Here is a 17,924-nt window from a genome sequence, read left to right as displayed (position 1 = left end):
ATGTATTCCAAAAAAATGACAAGAAACCCGTGCTGATACCAGATAATATTTTTTTTCCTCAGAAGATTTCAAAAATGGAAACAAAATACAAAAAAGCTTCAAAGAGTTTAGCGAGGACTTTTTTTATTTTTTATTTACATGGTGGAGAAGAAAAAAAAAACTCGGGATGGATACAGTTGAACACACTGCCTCTACAATCCTGGTCGTACAAATAGTGACTAAGAATTAAAAGAAAGGACTCTTTCTATTCCATACTGGAGCTTTGGTTGTTTACAAACCACATGGATATCTGTGGGTGCAGTTTTGTTTTTTTGTTGTTGTTTTTGTTTTTAATTTTTTGTTCCCACATAAGACGGGTGGGGTTTGCAAGTGCGCTTCTGCCATATGGACATTGAGTGGTGTTGGTTTGAGGAAAAGTTGCAGGCATCACAACAACATGGACAAGATCCTCTAACTGGACCGTTGGTGTGTGTGTGTGTGTGTGCGTGTGTGTGTGTGTGTGGTCGTGGATCCTGAGACTTGATCAACCATGGAGCGGAGGCATGAAAATCAAGGATGGGCTCTGTTTGGCAGAGAACAGAGTGCAGGGCTGCATAACCCTAGAGGGAACTGAGAGGGCGATCTGAGCACACCTGGTTAGTGCACTTGTCTTCACCTCAACCCTCATGAGCACTCACACCCTGCCCTCACCAACTCACCTATGCACTTTTGTTCATTCAAGCTGTGAGGTACCATTTTGGGGATGGGAGCACAATTACAACAGGAGGATTGCAACGACTTTGACAAAGTCACTGAAAAGATATTCCCAAACTGAAATAAGAGACTCGAGAAGCACGTCTTCTCCCACCTCCTGTATATAACCATATTTTTGTATTACCTTTCAGAGTAGAAAGAAAAAAAAATTTGCAAATGGATGAAGGAAAATTCATGAGACATTGATTATATGGAGTGAATGTTCTTCAAGAAAACCAATCGTTTTGAATATAGTTTGCGAAAGACTCACTGAGTTTCCTTTAGTTTGCCAGTAACCCTGAAATATTCGGGGATGGAAAGGAAACCCACATGGACTGAGGTGTTGGACATGTGGCTCCAAGACTTGACTGATAGTTACTTATCAAAGATGGATGTTGCAGTCTCTACAAAAAGTCCCACCAAGAGTGTTTGATCAACATGCGTAGTAAAAGAGGCAGGCATGGGTCTAAAGAGCTGTTGGCAAGGACTCTTCTACTTCATTTCCCAACCTGATGACTGCCTTGAAAGCTGTAGAGTGACTGCAGGCTGAAGAATCCTTGGCATTGGTAAGATATTCTTGCTTAATTTCTTGGTGCTGTGTACTAATGACTTAAATTGATCCATTTTGTCCTGGTTAATCTTGTGGAATCTTGTTTTGGGGTTTTTTTGGACTGTTGGGGTGATGATCTTGTGCTATTTCTGTCTTTTCACAGGAGTCTGGCTGTGCTTTATTTGCTGCCCTCTGCAAGGAGGATCTAATCTACAGCCAACCCATGAACCAGTTAACCCTAAACATGTCCTTTTTGAACTTAAACCCTAAGAAACTTTTCTGTCTTGACCTCGGATATTGGCATTATGAGTTGGACAGTTACCAGATGACGTTACAGGTTTATCGACCATGGATCCCATCTGTGTTGGAAGTGTTAGGCTTGGGATTTCATCAGGCGCTCTCCAGCGAGGAGGATAAAGAGGCATGTACTGCCCAGATGTCATCGCCAATCTCAGCCTAAAATTCTCAGATGGCTGCGTGTGGAGATCTTCTAACCAAGAGGACAGAAGACCTGCCTAGACGTCAGAGACTGAGAGCTGGGTTGGGTTTCGGCAAACGTGGCTGGATTTCGTCGAAGCCACCAGAAATCCCTGCAGCTGTGGAACAGGATGGACTGAAAGAATTGTATAAAAAGACTTTGAAACATGACAAAACACAAACACATAGCTACATGTCACATAGATATAGAGTCCAAAGGAGTTGCAGACACACTACATGCACACCTACAGCAAACGCAACGTACACACAGTTACATTGGCTCTCCTCTGGAACCACGTCTGCATACACACCAGGGCTACATCAAATCACACAGATACAGACACACACAAGCATCAGCGCTCATCAGTATAAACGTTGAGCTTTGTAAATAATGTAAAAGTTTGTGTTTTGATTTTTCTCTCATAGTGGATTTTGCTTTATTTCTCTGTTCAACATGCCTTAAATTGTATAGTTCAGTCTTGAATGGCGAACTGAAGATGTTCTCAAAATGATGACTTTAAGTTGGAAATCACCTTGTTGACTGTCCTAACATCAAAGAAAGAAGAGCTTTCTATGAGACAGTTTTCTGTTAGCTGACAGAACCCTCTGATCTGTATTAACCTGATACATGTACTACCATGAAATGTACTAGTTAGCTACAGAATAGAGCAGCAAGCGGTCTTTGATTAATCTGATTTTGCTGGTGGTTGGCTTTTGTTGCCCTTTTGGTTTCCTTAAAATGAAGAGTGGATTTGTTGAGATTTCCTGTTTAGATTATTGCTAAAGGTGCAGGCTTAATAAAGGGCTGAAGTCTGTGCTGTTCGGAGCTGAGCTGACTGGGTGGGATGCACAGGATTAGCACGTCGCTGTGTCGTAACTATTGTTGGATATACTACTGAAGCAGTTAGTGAGTGACAGGTCATCCTCAGATTTAGATACAAGTTGGGGCTTTTTTTTCTGATATATATATTTTTTTCACACTGGGGAACTTAAATGTTTTGGTACTTTTTACAGTGTAGAGATGTCAAATCAGGCTTGTATTAGAAGCAGGGTTGTATGAGCAAGCTTGCGTGATTTGTAATGATTGTGGGTTTTGACACTAAACCTCGAGGTGGGGTCACAACTTGCCTCTGCTTTGTTTGCGCACCTGGTAGTACTGCTGACCATCCCTGATGGCACTGAATAGACGAGGAATCGACCAGTCAGTAGTGTGTTGTCTCGAGAGGAAATTCCATGTGCCGAAAATTTAGAAAGTGTCTTCTTCCATGTATGTGTATCGACTTGGATTTGAGAGATTGATACTTTTAGTCAACCAGTAGTCTTTTCATACCCTTGATTACTAAACAATATGCAGTTTTTAATCCAAATTTGCGACTTATATTCATTGAATACCGTCAGCTTATACTTGAGATAGATACATGTCCATTTTGTTTAGCTGAGGTGTTGGTGGATAGTCACCTGATGTAGCCACAGGTAGGCTCCAGTACGTCATAACTGTTGAATTGATCTTGAATTAATATTAATGGTTACTAAGTTTAATGCTGTTGCAATCATTTGCCAAAACGAGGACATTGACTTTAATCACGAGTACGCTATCAAAGTCTCTTATTTGTGAATGACTTTAAAAATACCTGTTTGACATTTTTTTTTAAAGAGCTCATGTCGTGTGGTGTCAGTTGTCGGGTCGGTCGGTCTGTCTTAAAAGATGAATTCGAGGTTGTTTGCAGTTTATTTTACTGCGCTACACATGCTTTTATGATTAGATAGAAACCACAGCTTTGTGTTGTCGGAAAGCCCCGGATGTTTAGTTGCAGCCTTTTAAAGATCCTGTCACGGCCCGTCTGCTCGGCGGTATGAAGTCGATCATCTGGTTTTGTTAGAAACCAGTTCCAACAATAGTTTGAAAGAAGAAGAAAAAAAAATATGATTATTATATCCCAGTCAGCTCCGCTCCTTTTGCTTAATGAGTCTTTGAATGTTGTTAAAATAACAGCATACATGTAATGAAACTGTTTTGGAAAAGAACAACTGAAAGATGTGTAAATAGTTTGGCTTTTGTTTGTTTGAAGAACAAAATAAATACTAAATAAATAGCATTTAGCAGTGACTGACTCAGTGCTTCTCATTGATCTGTGTGTGAGTGTGTGTGAGAGTGTTTGTGTGTGTGTGTGTGAGAGAGAGTGAGAGTGTGTGAGAGAGAGTGTGTGAGAGAGAGTGTGTGTGAGAGAGTGTGTGTGTGTGTGTGTGTGTGAGAGAGTGTGTGTGTGTGTGAGTGAGAGAGAGTGTGTGTGTGTGAGTGAGAGAGAGTGTGTGTGAGAGTGAGTGTGTTTGTGTGAGAGTGAGAGAGAGTGTTTGTGTGTGAGAGAGAGTGAGTGAGTGTGTGAAAGAGTGTGAGGGAGAGAGAGAGAGTGTGTGTGAGAGAGAGAGAGGGAGAGAGTGTGTGTGTGAGAGAGAAAGAGGGAGAGAGTGTGTGTGTGAGAGTGAGTGTGTGTGAGAGAGAAAGAGGGAGAGAGTGTGTGTGAGAGTGTTTTGTGAGAGAGTGAGTGAGTGTGTGAGAGAGGGAGAGAAAAAGGGAGAGAGTATGTGTGTGAGAGAAAGAGGGAGAGAGTGTGTGTGTGAGAGAGAGTGTGAGTGTTTTGTGAGAGAGTGAGTGAGTGTGTGAAAGAGTGTGTGTGAGAGAGAGAAAAAGGGAGAGTGTGTGTGAGAGAGAGTGAGTGTGTGTGAGAGAGAAAGAGGGAGAGAGTGTGTGTGTGTGAGAGAGAGAAAGAAAGAGGGAGAGTGTGTGTGTGTGAGAGAAAAAGAGGGAGAGAGTGTGTGTGTGAGAGAGAGAGAAAGAGGGAGAGAGTGTGTGTGTGAGAGAGAGAGTGAGTGAGAGAGAGTGTGTGTGAGAGAGAGAGTGTGAGAGTGTTTTGTGAGAGAGTGAGTGAGTGTGTGAAAGAGTGTGTGTGTGTGTGAGAGAGAGAGAAAAGGGAGAGGGTGTGTGAGAGAGGGAGAGAGAGAGTGTGTGTGTGTGTGTGTGTGTGTGTGTGTGTGTGTGTGTGTGTGTGTGTGTGTGTGTGTGTGTGAGAGTGTGACATTCCCACACACTGCTGTGCCTCCGTGTATTAGGAGGATCCCTCCATGAGCGTGTTACCGGTCATCAGCGTCAACTCTCGCGATAGTTGGAAACACATGGCCGCCCACAGTGTTTACAACTTCTCGTGATGAACTGGTGAACAGAAACACAAAGTCCCGAAGTAGAAGGACGTCGAATAGTTTGCCCACACTGTTCGTGCTCTCCGGCTTTGGGTGAAAAGTTCGACACCGTCGAGGAGGAAAGAGTTTCTCGGCAAAACGCGAGCAGAAGCAGAGGCCAGGCACGCCGCAACACAGGTAGGTTAGCACGGGCTAATGCTAACGAGCGCTAACGTGAGGCGGTTGTTTGTGTTGTGGACAGACGGTCAGAGGGAATGAAGGCGTTTAACCTTCACCGGCATCTCTCACGTTATGAAACGAGAGCAGAGCGTTCATGGAGTGAGACGTGGACGTGTTTGTCTGTTGTAAGCCGGTAAACGTTAACTTAGCAGGCGCGTCACGACTAGCCACAGGTGTCTGTGGGTGTCAGTCCCTGTGAACAAACTAAAGTCACCTTCACTTGTCTTCATTTGCAAAGCTGCTCCTCCATGTTTTCTGTGTTTATTGACTCCCTCCTTCTTTGTCCTCTTCGCCTTCATCTTTTTTTTAGGCTACTGGGTGCTGTGATGTCCTCGACCCCCAGCAGACTCAAACACCCACACTGCAGGAAGAAGCACTACCCCAGTAGCACTTACCTCACCCACGTCTGACAGCCAGTCACCGGACACGAGACTCTTGGACACATACATAAGAAGACCTGACCAGGAATTGATAAAAGAGACAAAGAGAGAGATGTCTGACTCAGCTGGAGGCGGCGAAAGCGGAGGCGTAGCAGGCGCGGGGCAGGACGCAGAAGCGGACAATGAGCCCCCTCAACAGGCGCCGCCTTTACCCGAAGGTGACGGCTTAGAGGCGGTGGTGGTGGAGGAGACGTCAGAGGACGGGGCGCCTCCGTCTGCCAAGCGGCTGAGAATGAGCGAGGAGGAGGAACAGGAGCCAAAGCCCGCCAAGGTGCTCGGAGAAACACCAGCGCAGGCTGGCTTTCTGCAGGAAGACGCACACCCGCCAGCACAAGGTGAAGTATCTGCAGCTGTGCATGTGTCAAATAAAATCTAAGAAAGGGGAGGAAAAAAAATCTGTTCAAGGAAATATTTTGGATGCATATCAGAGGTTATGATCCAGGATTGATCAACGTGCACACATTTTTGGTTGCAGAAACTCTGCAATGTGAGGAGGAAGATCAAGAAGGGGAAGGGGTGCCGGTCAGTGGGGGAGGTAAAGAAGAATGCCATCAGAATGGAGATGCGGGGCATGATGCCCCCTTCAAAGAAGGAGAGACGAAACCAGAGGAGGAGCACAACGGAAACAGATCCGCAGACAGCCCCAGTGAAGGGCAGCAGTAAGTTGAGGAAGAAGTCAGGTTTATTTTTAACCTCTGTTCCCACATAACTTGGGGTAATGATACAGTAGGCACGCCTTCAAGTGAGCTATTCCAGGCAGGGGTCTTGTGATGGGTGGAGATGTTACGTAATGATTATGAAGATGTGTTAAACACACATGTTTCTGTAACTGGAGATAATGTTTTGTGCATGTACTGAAGAGCAAGAGGTTCTGGTAACTGGAAGACTGCCATATAGTCTAACAAAAAAATCATGTAGCTCAATGAAGCGCTGCAAAATGCCAGTGTGTGTTCACCACCACGAACACCTGTTTGTGTTTAAATTCAACCTGCGCTGCCGGTGAATCTTATTCTTGTTATTTTTCTTATTTGTACCACTTTCTGCTTGGCATAGCTTCTATATTTACTCTTCAGTACACACTCATAGTGCACAGTGACCAAAGCAGGTTACGACTGTTGATTAAAGTGAGGAGGACAACAGAGGGGAAATGTTTTCTCCATAAAATATGATCCAGTTCCACTAAAATGATCTAAAATCTTATTCTATATATTTAACGAATGCATGAGACAGGGTGAAAAATGATGGCGTTAACCTGTCTCAGCACCAGGGGCGGGCTTCCAATTTGATTGACATACAGTTCTGTACCATCCTTGAACCTGTAAGACTCCTGAAATGTAATTAACAATCATCTTTGATGTGTAGTGACTCTCTGTACATGGAGCAGTCGTTAACGGTGAAAGAGTTTCATGTAAGTTGACGCTGTGGTTTATATACAGCAACAGTTTTGTCCCCGGCTAGAAAAGTCAACAGATAATGTTTCACTTAATTAAACAAATTGGAAGCAGAACTACAAGTCACAAGTCAAGGTTGTGATCTCGTTCATGCCAGTAAATGAATTCCCTCAAGGCTAGTAAGACGGGAAATTCTGCCGTTGACTTTTTTTTTTGTGTGATAGTTTTATTCCTGTCTTTTAAACTCATTAACTCAAGACTTGCCCTTCTCTCTATCTTGCTTCCAGGCTTGGCCTAGATTTTACCCAGAACCCCCAGATGCTGACTGGTTCCTGGACTGAGTACTCCAGCCTTCCAGAGAATTACCTCAAAGGCTGCAAATGGTAATCACTTCTAAAATTAACATGACATATAATACACCACAGGGATGAGGTTTTGAAGGTGCTAAGTATGAAACGGTAACATCATTGAATATGGGAGTCATTAGTATGGTTACCATAAATAAGACCATTACATTCACAGATTAGATGTACAGATCTCAGTGTGTTGGATTACTGTGGATTCTTTAAGTGCAGATGAAGTTAGGAACTCCTGTTGTGTTTCTCTTCTGCAGTATAGTAGTATACTGGGATAGTGGGAACACTGGTGCCGAACATTTCTTAATCTTGTGATCAAGTACAATGATGGCATTTGTTTAAATTTGAGTCCACACTGTGAACACCAACCTATGCACATGTTGTTTTATTCTGTGCATCTTTTCCTCATCCTCCCTCCTTTCCTGAACCAGGGCCCCCGATGGTTCCTGTATCCTGACAAACAGTGCAGACAACGTGCTCCGTGTGTACAACCTCCCTCCAGAGATTTACAGCTACAACTGGGACTTGCTTCCTGAGATGGTGAGCACACAGACGGCTTACCATCATGTTTGTGTGGAGGCTGGAAAAGGTAGCTGATAATGGAACATTGGAAACATTCAGAAAACCCTAAATTTCTTTTAAGTTTCTGCCTCAGTGGGGTTGACCGTTATTGAAGATCAGAACTTGTAGATACATAAACCCTCAATGTGCCTGTTTACATGTCTGAAACAGTTCCTCTAGTGCCCCCATCAGGACCAAGTTAGTGTTACTTTTTGAGTTTTCAAATGCCATAATTAGATTTCGCATTCTCAAAACTTGGGTCTAATTGATGAAGTTGAATTTCGCTACATGATATTAGATGAGTCGAACTTTGGACTACTGGTCTAAGGATTCCAACTCACTTCTTTGGGCGTTTAACAAATACAATGAACTGGTGTGCACCGAGAACACGTATGTTTGTTTGTTTGTTTGAACAGGGATAGTGCAAAAAGAACAAAGTACAGAGATTTAATGTACTTTGTTTAAGCAAATTGCCTTTACCACGTGTAGTCCCTGGGCAAGTCGGTGAAATGTTAAGAAAATTAGACATTAAAAAGAAACAAAAGCTGAAACAAAGCATCCCCTACTCACCCTGTTGAAATTTAGAGCTAATAAATAAATAACTTAAAGTGTGAAGTTATCCAGTTTGAGACTGCAGATGAGATTTCTAGAGACTTGTGTTCTGCACCACTGTCGATGTCTTTTTTTTTTAATGCCTTAATCGTGTTTGAGAAGTTTTGTATTTCTTTCAGACACTGTCTGAAATATTCTGATATATTTCCAGTAGAGAAAAGATCATCAACCTGTTGTGTATTGTCTGACCTTTTTAGACCGTGTCCCCAGACTCATGTTATTATTGAACAAGATCCCTGCCTCTATGTTGCGCTTAGAATCAAGTACGAACAAAGAAACACCTTTCAATCATTTTAAGGCAGCAGCTTGAAGATTTAACAGTTAGAATAAAAATAGTCATTCTGTTTTTTAGGGTATCAAGCGGTGAGCCAGTCTCCTAATTATATTACAGGCTGGTAGATTGGGATCACTGAACAAAAATAATTGAAATATAATCCATTTTCCTCCATTACAGAGATCTCAGACCGTTTGTGAAAAGGGTAGAAAATTGAGCTTTGATTGCTCCATTTCTCACATGGCGCCGCTGGCTTTTGATATTGAATTTCACTACAGTGAAAAGCCTTTGATTTTGTCTTCTAGCCAGCTATTCAGTACCAGCATCAGCACTGACAGATCCTATCGCTCATTACGAGTTTTAAATACTGCATGTTTCCGTCCTTACGGCCCTGAACTTTTTCTTTCTTTCTTTCTGTGGCAGAGTCCGGTGCTGAGGATGGCAGAGGGAGACACCATCTACGACTACTGCTGGTACCCTAAGATGAACTCTCTGGACCCGGACACGTGCTTGTGAGTTCAGCTCGATCTTTGCCAGACCGTGCCCCGAGCCTCGGCTCTTAACAGCTGGATAGATGAGACATTTAAAGTTCACTTTGAAGGTCAAGCTGCCAGATGGTGAAATATGTATATACAGGGAAGGTACTGTGTTGTTTATCGAGGCTGGTGCGAGTCAGTGATTGGTGTTTTTAATCTAGATCTTGGATGGTTAGAGTGTGTGTATGTGTGAGTGAGTTAGATTTTCGGGGAGTATCTAATCGACTATCCGAATATAGGAGATAGTGTGTGACTCATCCTTTGATCCCTGTGGTATCTGTGCTAGTTCTGGGGGACGGCTGCCAGCGTTGAGAGGAGCTGTGAGAGCTTTGTGATGTCTCTCATTATGACTGAAGAGTTGGCCTTCGTCACAATCCGCCTGCAGTGTTTTTCGGCATGATTCAGCCCACTAACAGCTCTCCGGAGTCTAGACAACACCTATGGGTCTCATGATTCCCTGACTTCTCTTTTCATCGCGTTCGTCTCAGGCAGGCTTTTAAAATGTGGCCATTATGACATCACCATGTGTTTGTGCGATCACTGTGAAGCAGAGCCAACATCAGTAACACCCCGTCGTCACCGTGGAGAATGCGTATCGTCTGAGAGGCAGGGCCGTGCTAACGAGCTGAGGTCAAGTTGCCAACCGTTTTCACCGCGTATATACCTCCTCCCACGGCTCCCATCATCCTCCACTTCCAACCTCCACCCCCGACAGATCCCTCTGATCAAGGCCCAGCGTTGGCACCGCTCCACCCCAACGCCAAACAGCCTTCAGTGTGTAAGAGGAGGGGGGTGAGGGGGGTCAGGAGCTACATGTCTAAAGATGAGAGTTTTGTAAACAGCACAATGATCAACAAAGGCCTCATGTGGACGATGAACCACTTCAGAGGCCCTCTGCCAAAGCCGCGCATAGACCTGCCTGTCATGAGGACGAGGATGCCAGCAGGAGACGGCAGCAGGAGCGCTTCATCATCTTCACATCGCTGGCACATATCGGAGAGGAGCTCCTGCAGGCCGCAGCCAGGTGGTCCCACAAGCACCGAGTAAATTGTTAAGGGCCAACGCAGCCAGATAAAAGGTTATGTTTGTGATTATTAAACGCATTTACAGCAAACCTGTTTTTTCTAGTGCCTTCTCCGTCTCCCTCCTCTCTCCGCCTCCCCCTCTTTTCACATCTCCCATTTTGTTTCTCATTCCTCCCCCCGCGCTCCTTGAACTCGCCGTCTGCCAAAAGCCGCGTGTTGTTGATGCCCCTCCTGTAGAGAGGGAATAAGGGCCCCTGTTATGGCTCGGTTAAGTTGCACTGAGTTCTAGGCATTGCTCCAAGCTAGCAGCGGTCTAGCATTATAATTGGGCATTTCCCTGTTCTGGAATAAAGCTGCGGCTCAGAGGGGCCATAACAGAACACGGCAGTAGTGGTAGGGGCTAATTTCCTTTGTCTAATTGAGCCGCAGCGATGTTTCGGCATTTATTCAGCGCCCAGTAATTAGAGTTAAAAAGGCATGGCTCAGTCTTTGGCCCTGATTTGAATCAGTAAGGGTGTGCTGTGGTCTTATCCCCATAATGAGGCGTAGCACAATGCGGTGTGTTTGTTTTGATGCATGGATACATTCAGGTGGATGTGGAGCAGCAGAGGTCAGAAAGAAAGAAACAAGAATATTTTTTTGTCATATATACTTCAAAAGAATCTCAGCAGCCTGTTTCCTTTGAACCTGTTCTGTGTCTCTTTATCTTTTATTCTGTCACAGCATCCACTGCAGGTTACATATGTTCTTACGTGTTGAAAGCCTACAATGAGTCATTTTTCCTGTTTCATAATGTGCATCATTCACTCTCTATTCCCTGTCATCTCAGTCCTTTTATAACTCACCCTTTTCGCCTCTTTACCTTTCTTTTTGTCCGGCCTCTCACTCCCCTTCCACAGTCTAGCCAGCAGTAGCCGCGACAACCCAGTCCACCTGTGGGATGCGTTTTACGGGGAAGTACGAGCCAGTTTCCGACCCTACAATCACCTGGACGAGCTGACGGCGGCCCACTCCCTCTGCTTCTCGCCCGATGGAACGCAGCTCTACTGCGGCTTTGACAAAACTGTCCGAGTCTTCTACACCGATCGTCCAGGGAGAGACTGTGAGGAGCGGCCCACTGTAGGTCAGTGGTTTGAGATTTAAGTTCTATACTGGGGCTTTTGCACGATTTACTGTGCTCACATAGTCATATCAGTTAGAGCAGATAATGAATTATGAGTTGCATAAAATGTGGATTATTGAGAGCAGGGACTGTTTTGAAAACTCTCTCTGTTGTTCAAGGATGCTCCAAACTCTGAGTAAAGAATATTTTACAAAAAGAGTTGCATTCACAAGCTATGTTCTTGTAAAAATCAAACCCACAAGACAAACAACAAGCAAACCGTGTGGGAAGGATAATGTGAAGTCAGTTGTTTCTTGTATTCAGAAAGTTGCTGTTTGACAACTGGCTGTCACATCTCACAGCCTGAGGTGACCTTGAACAAACTAAACAAAAAGTTTTTATTATGTACTTCTGGCAAAAAAATAAAGGAAACTAAATGTTTACTGTGATGAGTTCCTCATCACAGTCTGCCTTTTAGTTTATATTCTGAAGCACCAGAAAGATCCCTGAAATTCAATTCAATGCATTTTCATAATTTTATTATTGAGTGGTTCTAGGTGGCAACAAACAAACCTGATAAGAGATACGTGGCCCAAATAAGGATTTCTTTTAGTAAACTAAACCTCAGCTGTACTACGCTGGCAACTCGCCTCTGTTGATCGTTGCTTTCTGTGGCTTCTTGCCTCCATCAGTTCTGCTTGATAATTAATAGCTGCAAATTATGCAGAAGATGTATGGTTAATCTCAAAAACAGGATATGTGATACACGTGAGGACTGTGCCAAACCCTCGCGTCTGCTCATCTGTGCCAAAAACGTGCTAAAAGCCTATTTCTTAAAGAGCGAGAAAGAAGATGATTTGGAAAGCAGAAAAAAAAAAACGTAAAAAGAAACAGATGATCGAAATGTGAGTTTATGTGTGCATTGTTGAGAAATATTTTCCTCTCGGAGATGTAATCATGATACGAGCTGCCAAAAGTCAACTTTAAGTAGAAGTGATTGGGAGTCTTGTGAACCTTTTTAAAAAGTCCTGCCAAATGCCACTCTCTTGTCTTCACTGCAGTGAAGAAACAGGGCCAAAGTGGCATCATCTCCTGCTTTGGCTTCAGCCCCTGCCAGTCTGTTTATGCCTGTGGCTCTTACTCCCGCTGCGCTGGCCTCTACTCCTGCCAAGACGGCACCCTGCTGGCTCTGCTGCCGACCCGCCACCACGGAGGCCTCACCCATCTGCTCTTCTCCCCCGACGGCAACTACCTGTACACCGGCGGACGCAAGGTGAACACATGCACGCACACACTTGCATACGGCAGCATGCAGAGAGGAGGCTTGAGGGTAATAATGCTGCTTCATTTGAACAATCACACGCACACACACACCATCAGAAAGCTTTGCGTGTGTTAAGCAGGTGAGAAACAACTTTGCTCTATTGCCTCAGAAAATTGGTTTACAGAAGTATTATCAGGGCTGTCGGATAAGAGCTTTATATACTAAGTTCCTGTCTTGATGGCATGAGTCGGCATGGAACAAATGTGATTAAGCACTATGGCATTCCCCCAAAAGTGAAAGTCAAAAGGATTCAGTGTGTTTTACGAGGGTGCTGCAGAGGTAAGCCGTCACAGGACCTTGAATTTGCACTTATTAGATTTTTGCATTTTTAGACGAGTGACGTCACCACCATAAATTTAGTAACGCGTCTTCTCCTAGTTAGACAACTCAATGCACTGAGACTTCATAACCACAAAGTGCCATTTCAATGCCCTCCATTCACGTCTGTTCCCTCACGTCACCCTGCTCAGATCTAATATACACTAGCTAATCATTCTACAAAGTTACTCTGAGGCATGCAGCTCGCTCTGCCAGGTAATGAATCCACAATTTAGCAACGAGGTCAAGAGTACAGATTTGCTGTACACTGCAGGTCTATGTGAAATCAACATCAAGCGATCATAACCAATACAAGGACGGTCTCAATGTAAATTTGAGGTGGAATTTTGAATGTCATTTTTTTAACTTGTGTATTAAAAAAGAATCTGAACTAATAGCGTGTGTCTGTGTGTAGGATCCAGAAATCCTGTGCTGGGACCTAAGAGAGCCAGGCAAGGTCGTGTTCTCACTTAAGAGGAACGTGGCGACTAACCAGCGCATCTACTTTGACTTGGACCTGTAAGTTTACTTCACTCACTAGAGCTAGTGAGAGAGCTTAAACCTGAATATTTTGTTCAGAGCATGACTACAAAATCAGTGATCACCTGTTAGTACTTTTTTTATGTTGATATATTGTGTATGGATCTTTGTTTCTGTATAGGTCCGGCAGGTACCTGCTGAGCGGCGACACGGAGGGAGTGGTGTCAGTATGGGACACCCAGACGGCTGCTCCAGATGGTAACGAGGAGCTACTGCAACCTCAGCTCAGGTTCCAGGCCCATTGGGACTGCACTAACGGCATCAGGTGTGATTGCTAAAAGATCAAACCCATCCCATTGGCTGATGACACATAACATGTCTTTGTAATGACTTGCCACGATTGTAAAATAAATCTGATAAAATGTAGAAACCAAAGCTGCGCATTGGCCCGGATCACGGGGTGTCTTGTCAAGTCAAATAGAACCACACAGGAAGAGGATTAACTTAAAAAATTCCTACAAACAGTCACAAACATAAAGAATCCTGAAAGATCTTATTGGATGTCCGTACAATCAGAACACCAGCTGTGTATAGCAGAGCGAAGACAAGCAAGCAATCATAAAATGCAGGTCCTTCAATCACGTTCAGTGACTGTGCTGCTGCTTTCCTGCCTGATTGTCCCGCTGTGTTCTATCGTTTGAGTCCCACAATCATTCCCACAAAAGCAGATGCAAACAAATCATACAAAATATTTTGGATCAAAGGGGAGACGGCTTCCAATTTCAGCATTGTAATATAACAACATACAGTGTTACTGCTTTGTGAGAGCTGAGAGCAATAAGTACAGCTTCACAATGCATTTATGAAAAAAAACAGTAAGTGCATCTGTTGCTTAGTAGCATTCCATGTAATCTAACGTTGGTGTGTTCTGTGTGGAAGGGATGAAGTGGCCGATGAGCTCCAAATTACATATCATGGCTGTGAATGTGCCACAATTATAGATAGGATCTGGACTTGAAATGAGTCCCAGTTAATTCACTTGTTTTAGGTCTGTGAGATACATCATGTATTAATATCTAAATGTGTTTTACAACACTGCAGTACAAAATCAGTGCTATGAAATTTTGCATTACACCCTTGTCACCCCCTTCCATTTTCTGTCTGTCCCATCACCCTTCTCTTCTACAGTATTCATCCCTTCATGCCTTTGTTGGCAACCTCCAGCGGCCAGCGTCAGTTTCCGTGGCCCGGCGACAGTGAGGGGGACTCTGCCTCCGACGCAGAGGGGGGCGAAGCTGTGATGTCAGCGCAGGAGAACCGACAAGACAACACACTGAGTGTGTGGTGGGCCGGGCCACTCAGCCCTGCTGCAGAGGGGAACCCAGAGAAGAGTACTGAGGTGGCGGAGGCCTGAATCTCTGTTAGTTCAGGCAGCTGACACAAATTGAGTTACACCTGCCATGTGATATTTATTTCAGGCGTATTTTTGTAGGGATAAAGTTTGTTATGGGTCAGTCAGTTCTCTTTGCCATCAGGAACATGGAGTCCTAAGGTGGGGAAGCATTTCTGGATCACTTTTAATCATCCAGTTACCTTCAACATTTACAGTAACATAAATTTCAACATATCGCATCGTTTACAACATTGACAGTACTCGCACTTGCAGAGTTAAAATGAAAGGATTATCAACACGGTGCACATCGGGTCAGTACAGAACAGATTTTCAGTGTTCTGTATTTGAAGACCTCATTATTGTAATGCCAATTTGATAAATAAGAATTGGAAATATATGCAAAGACCGATCAATGCTAAAACCAAGGAGGTTTTCTTTGAAGCCTTACTCAGGTTGAGACAACATGTGTGTTGCATAAAGCATAGCCTGGTATTACTTCATTTTGTTATTTAATTAGAGAAAGAACAGATGTTTTAATCTAAGATGAAATATAATGAATCTTCTATTAAACTTCTGTTGTTTTTTTTTGTTGTTTTTTTTACTTCCTAAATTGGATGAGTTTGGTTGAATTGAAAGCCTTGACTGCGGTGTGAAGCGGCCCGGTGTCTGTCTACTGATCTGAGTTGTTGTATCTGTGGGAGTATTTGTTTACGTGTGTGTGTGTGTGGCTGTAATGCTGCCCCGGAGATTCCTAACTGCTATAGTTACAGTAAGTGCCATTTGTTCTTGAGCTTTGCTTTTGTAAACTGACGGGATCTCCTGTTTTTACCTTCTTTTTTAAACGATCGGACGCACCAAGTGTCGTGTCGCTCAGTGCATGCCCACAAATGTATATTTTTGTAAAGCCGTGATGATCATTCTAATTTTCCGAATGTATACTCTGTAAGCAGCTAGCTTAATTACTGTAACCTCATAACAATCTGTGAAAGTCTTTAAGTTGTGGATGCACCTGGGAAAACAAGTACTGTCTGGATTTATTTTTTCTACAGATTGTGCTCGGATTACATTTGTACCTGTGTGAGTGGATGTGGCAGCACAAAACACATTGTATTTGTATTATTGCATTAATAATGTACTGCGGTGATTTGCTCAATGCTTTTGTTGCCATCATTGGGTGTGTGCTTTGCTGTAGGGTTTCTCCAATCTAAGCCTTGTACCTTCAGACACTGAGGAATCCATTTTGAGGCCTGTGCTGATTCAAGGTTCACTTCTTGGAACTCAAATTTGTTGCCAAATAAAATCAATCGAAACTTTCACACAATGCTACATAAATTTGCTCTACCAGGAAGCATTAGGAACCATGTCTGTCTTTTTGTCATATAAGTCTCTAGATGGACGGCTGTGTGTACGACAGGTGGATTTCTGGTGCTTTTATTCAAGCTGGAGTGAATTAAAAGTGCCTCTTCAGAGGTTCACGGCCTCATTCATTTTTGTCCTTTCTGTTTAAGGCAGTCCAGAGTTGGATTCCCTGTAATAAATCCCCGATGAATGCAGGATGATGTTACATTGAAGTCAAGAGGCAGCTCTTTAAAGCTAAAGGGACTTTTGGCTTTCGCTTATGAGATGGAAACTATTCATAGCTTTCACCTTTCCCACACACATTCTGTATGAATGCACGTACACTCATGTATTTGATTGTCTGAAACCACAGGGGCACACAGAGCAGAGAGCCAAGTTGGAGCGCTGTGCTGTTGTGTTGTGCACGTTGCTAAGCAACCATATCCGCCTTGGGAGAGGAAAGTAGGTAGCAAGACGACAGGAAGGAAAATTGGGGGCAGAGAAAGAAGAAAAAAAAAAGAAAGCCAAACAGTGTAATAGATAATCCAGTGATGAAGTGATTGCTACTTGTTTGTCTGGTGGTCTGGACTCATCTTAACCAGAGTGAAGTGTGTGCGTGGTGATGAGTGAGATGTTTGTCATCTCTGGATGTCCGCTCTTAGCCATTAGGGCCAGAAAATAGTTATGACACAGAGACGCTGCCACCAATCAAGTCAATCTACGGACAGTTCCTTGGTTTCGATGTTTAGCTTGTGTCATGTTGTTTGAACCGCGAGACCTTTTACAGACACGTAAAAGCTTTTCTACATCATATCTAGCCATTAGAAACTGCCAGAGATCGAAAGAATCCAGTCACTTGAAAGGTCTAAAGTTTAAAGCTGCTGTAATCAAAGTTTTTCTACGAAAGGATGCAATTACACACAGCGTTTCAGCACTTTGTAACTCGCTGTTTTGGTCTCATGGTCCACGGCTTTACTTAAATGAGCAGTGTGTAGGATTTAGTGGAATCCAGCGGTGTGTCGTTGCTTTTTATAACCTTGTTGCTTCATCCTCTCCTTCCTAGCGTGATGGAGAAACTACCGTGGCCACGGCCAAAGATGCGGAAAACAGTGGCTCTAGGTGGCCTCACCTCGAGCCACTGTTATGTTTGTCCATTCTGGCCTCTGTAGAAACATGGTGGACAAACATGACGGACACCGTGGAAGCGGACCCGTGCCGTCTGTAGATATGAAAGGCTTGTTCTAAGGTAACAAAAACACAACAGTTCTTGCTTTCAGGTGATTATACACCAATGAAAACATAGTTATGCATATTATATTCCGTTTATGCCATATTCTGTAAATAAAGACCCTAAATCTGACATACGGGACCATGGTTTACAGCTTGTCGCCCTGCCCCCAAGCAGCCAAAAAATACTATTAGTACAGCTTTATCAGTTCACAAGCGCTTTTGCTCATTATCTTGGGTATACCAGGTGTAGAAACCAAGCCTAAGGTTTCTTACCTCAAGGCTAATAATCCACATTCAAACAGCATTTTTCTTTTTTAACCACAAAGTTAAATCTCATGACAAATGTGGCAAACCACATCAGGCCAACCTTG

General features: G+C 43.6%; 1 protein-coding gene and 1 long non-coding RNA gene across 2 annotated transcripts; both read left to right on the top strand.

Moving 5' to 3' along the window:
• The first annotated feature begins 38 nt into the window (after window positions 1–38).
• On the top strand, window positions 39–3,866 carry LOC109140876 (uncharacterized). The gene is made up of 2 exons (XR_002042590.2): window positions 39–1,298; window positions 1,446–3,866. It is a non-coding gene; the product is annotated as an uncharacterized LOC109140876 (long non-coding RNA).
• A 962-nt stretch (window positions 3,867–4,828) lies between these two features.
• On the top strand, window positions 4,829–16,444 carry wrap53 (WD repeat containing, antisense to TP53). The gene is made up of 11 exons (XM_010738762.3): window positions 4,829–5,131; window positions 5,484–5,948; window positions 6,089–6,272; window positions 7,292–7,387; window positions 7,792–7,900; window positions 9,231–9,319; window positions 11,268–11,491; window positions 12,532–12,743; window positions 13,528–13,631; window positions 13,774–13,917; window positions 14,781–16,444. Exons 2-11 carry the CDS (start codon window positions 5,666–5,668, stop codon window positions 15,004–15,006), a joined length of 1,671 nt encoding a protein of 556 aa, XP_010737064.2. The 5' UTR covers window positions 4,829–5,131; window positions 5,484–5,665; the 3' UTR covers window positions 15,007–16,444.
• Window positions 16,445–17,924: the final 1,480 nt, after the last annotated feature.

The sequence above is a fragment of the Larimichthys crocea genome, chromosome XIV, assembly GCF_000972845.2.
Source record: "Larimichthys crocea isolate SSNF chromosome XIV, L_crocea_2.0, whole genome shotgun sequence".
In the NCBI taxonomy this organism is placed as follows: domain Eukaryota; kingdom Metazoa; phylum Chordata; class Actinopteri; family Sciaenidae; genus Larimichthys; species Larimichthys crocea.
Note: the sequence above shows the minus strand (reverse complement) of the source record. Positions and strands in the feature narration are given on the sequence as shown.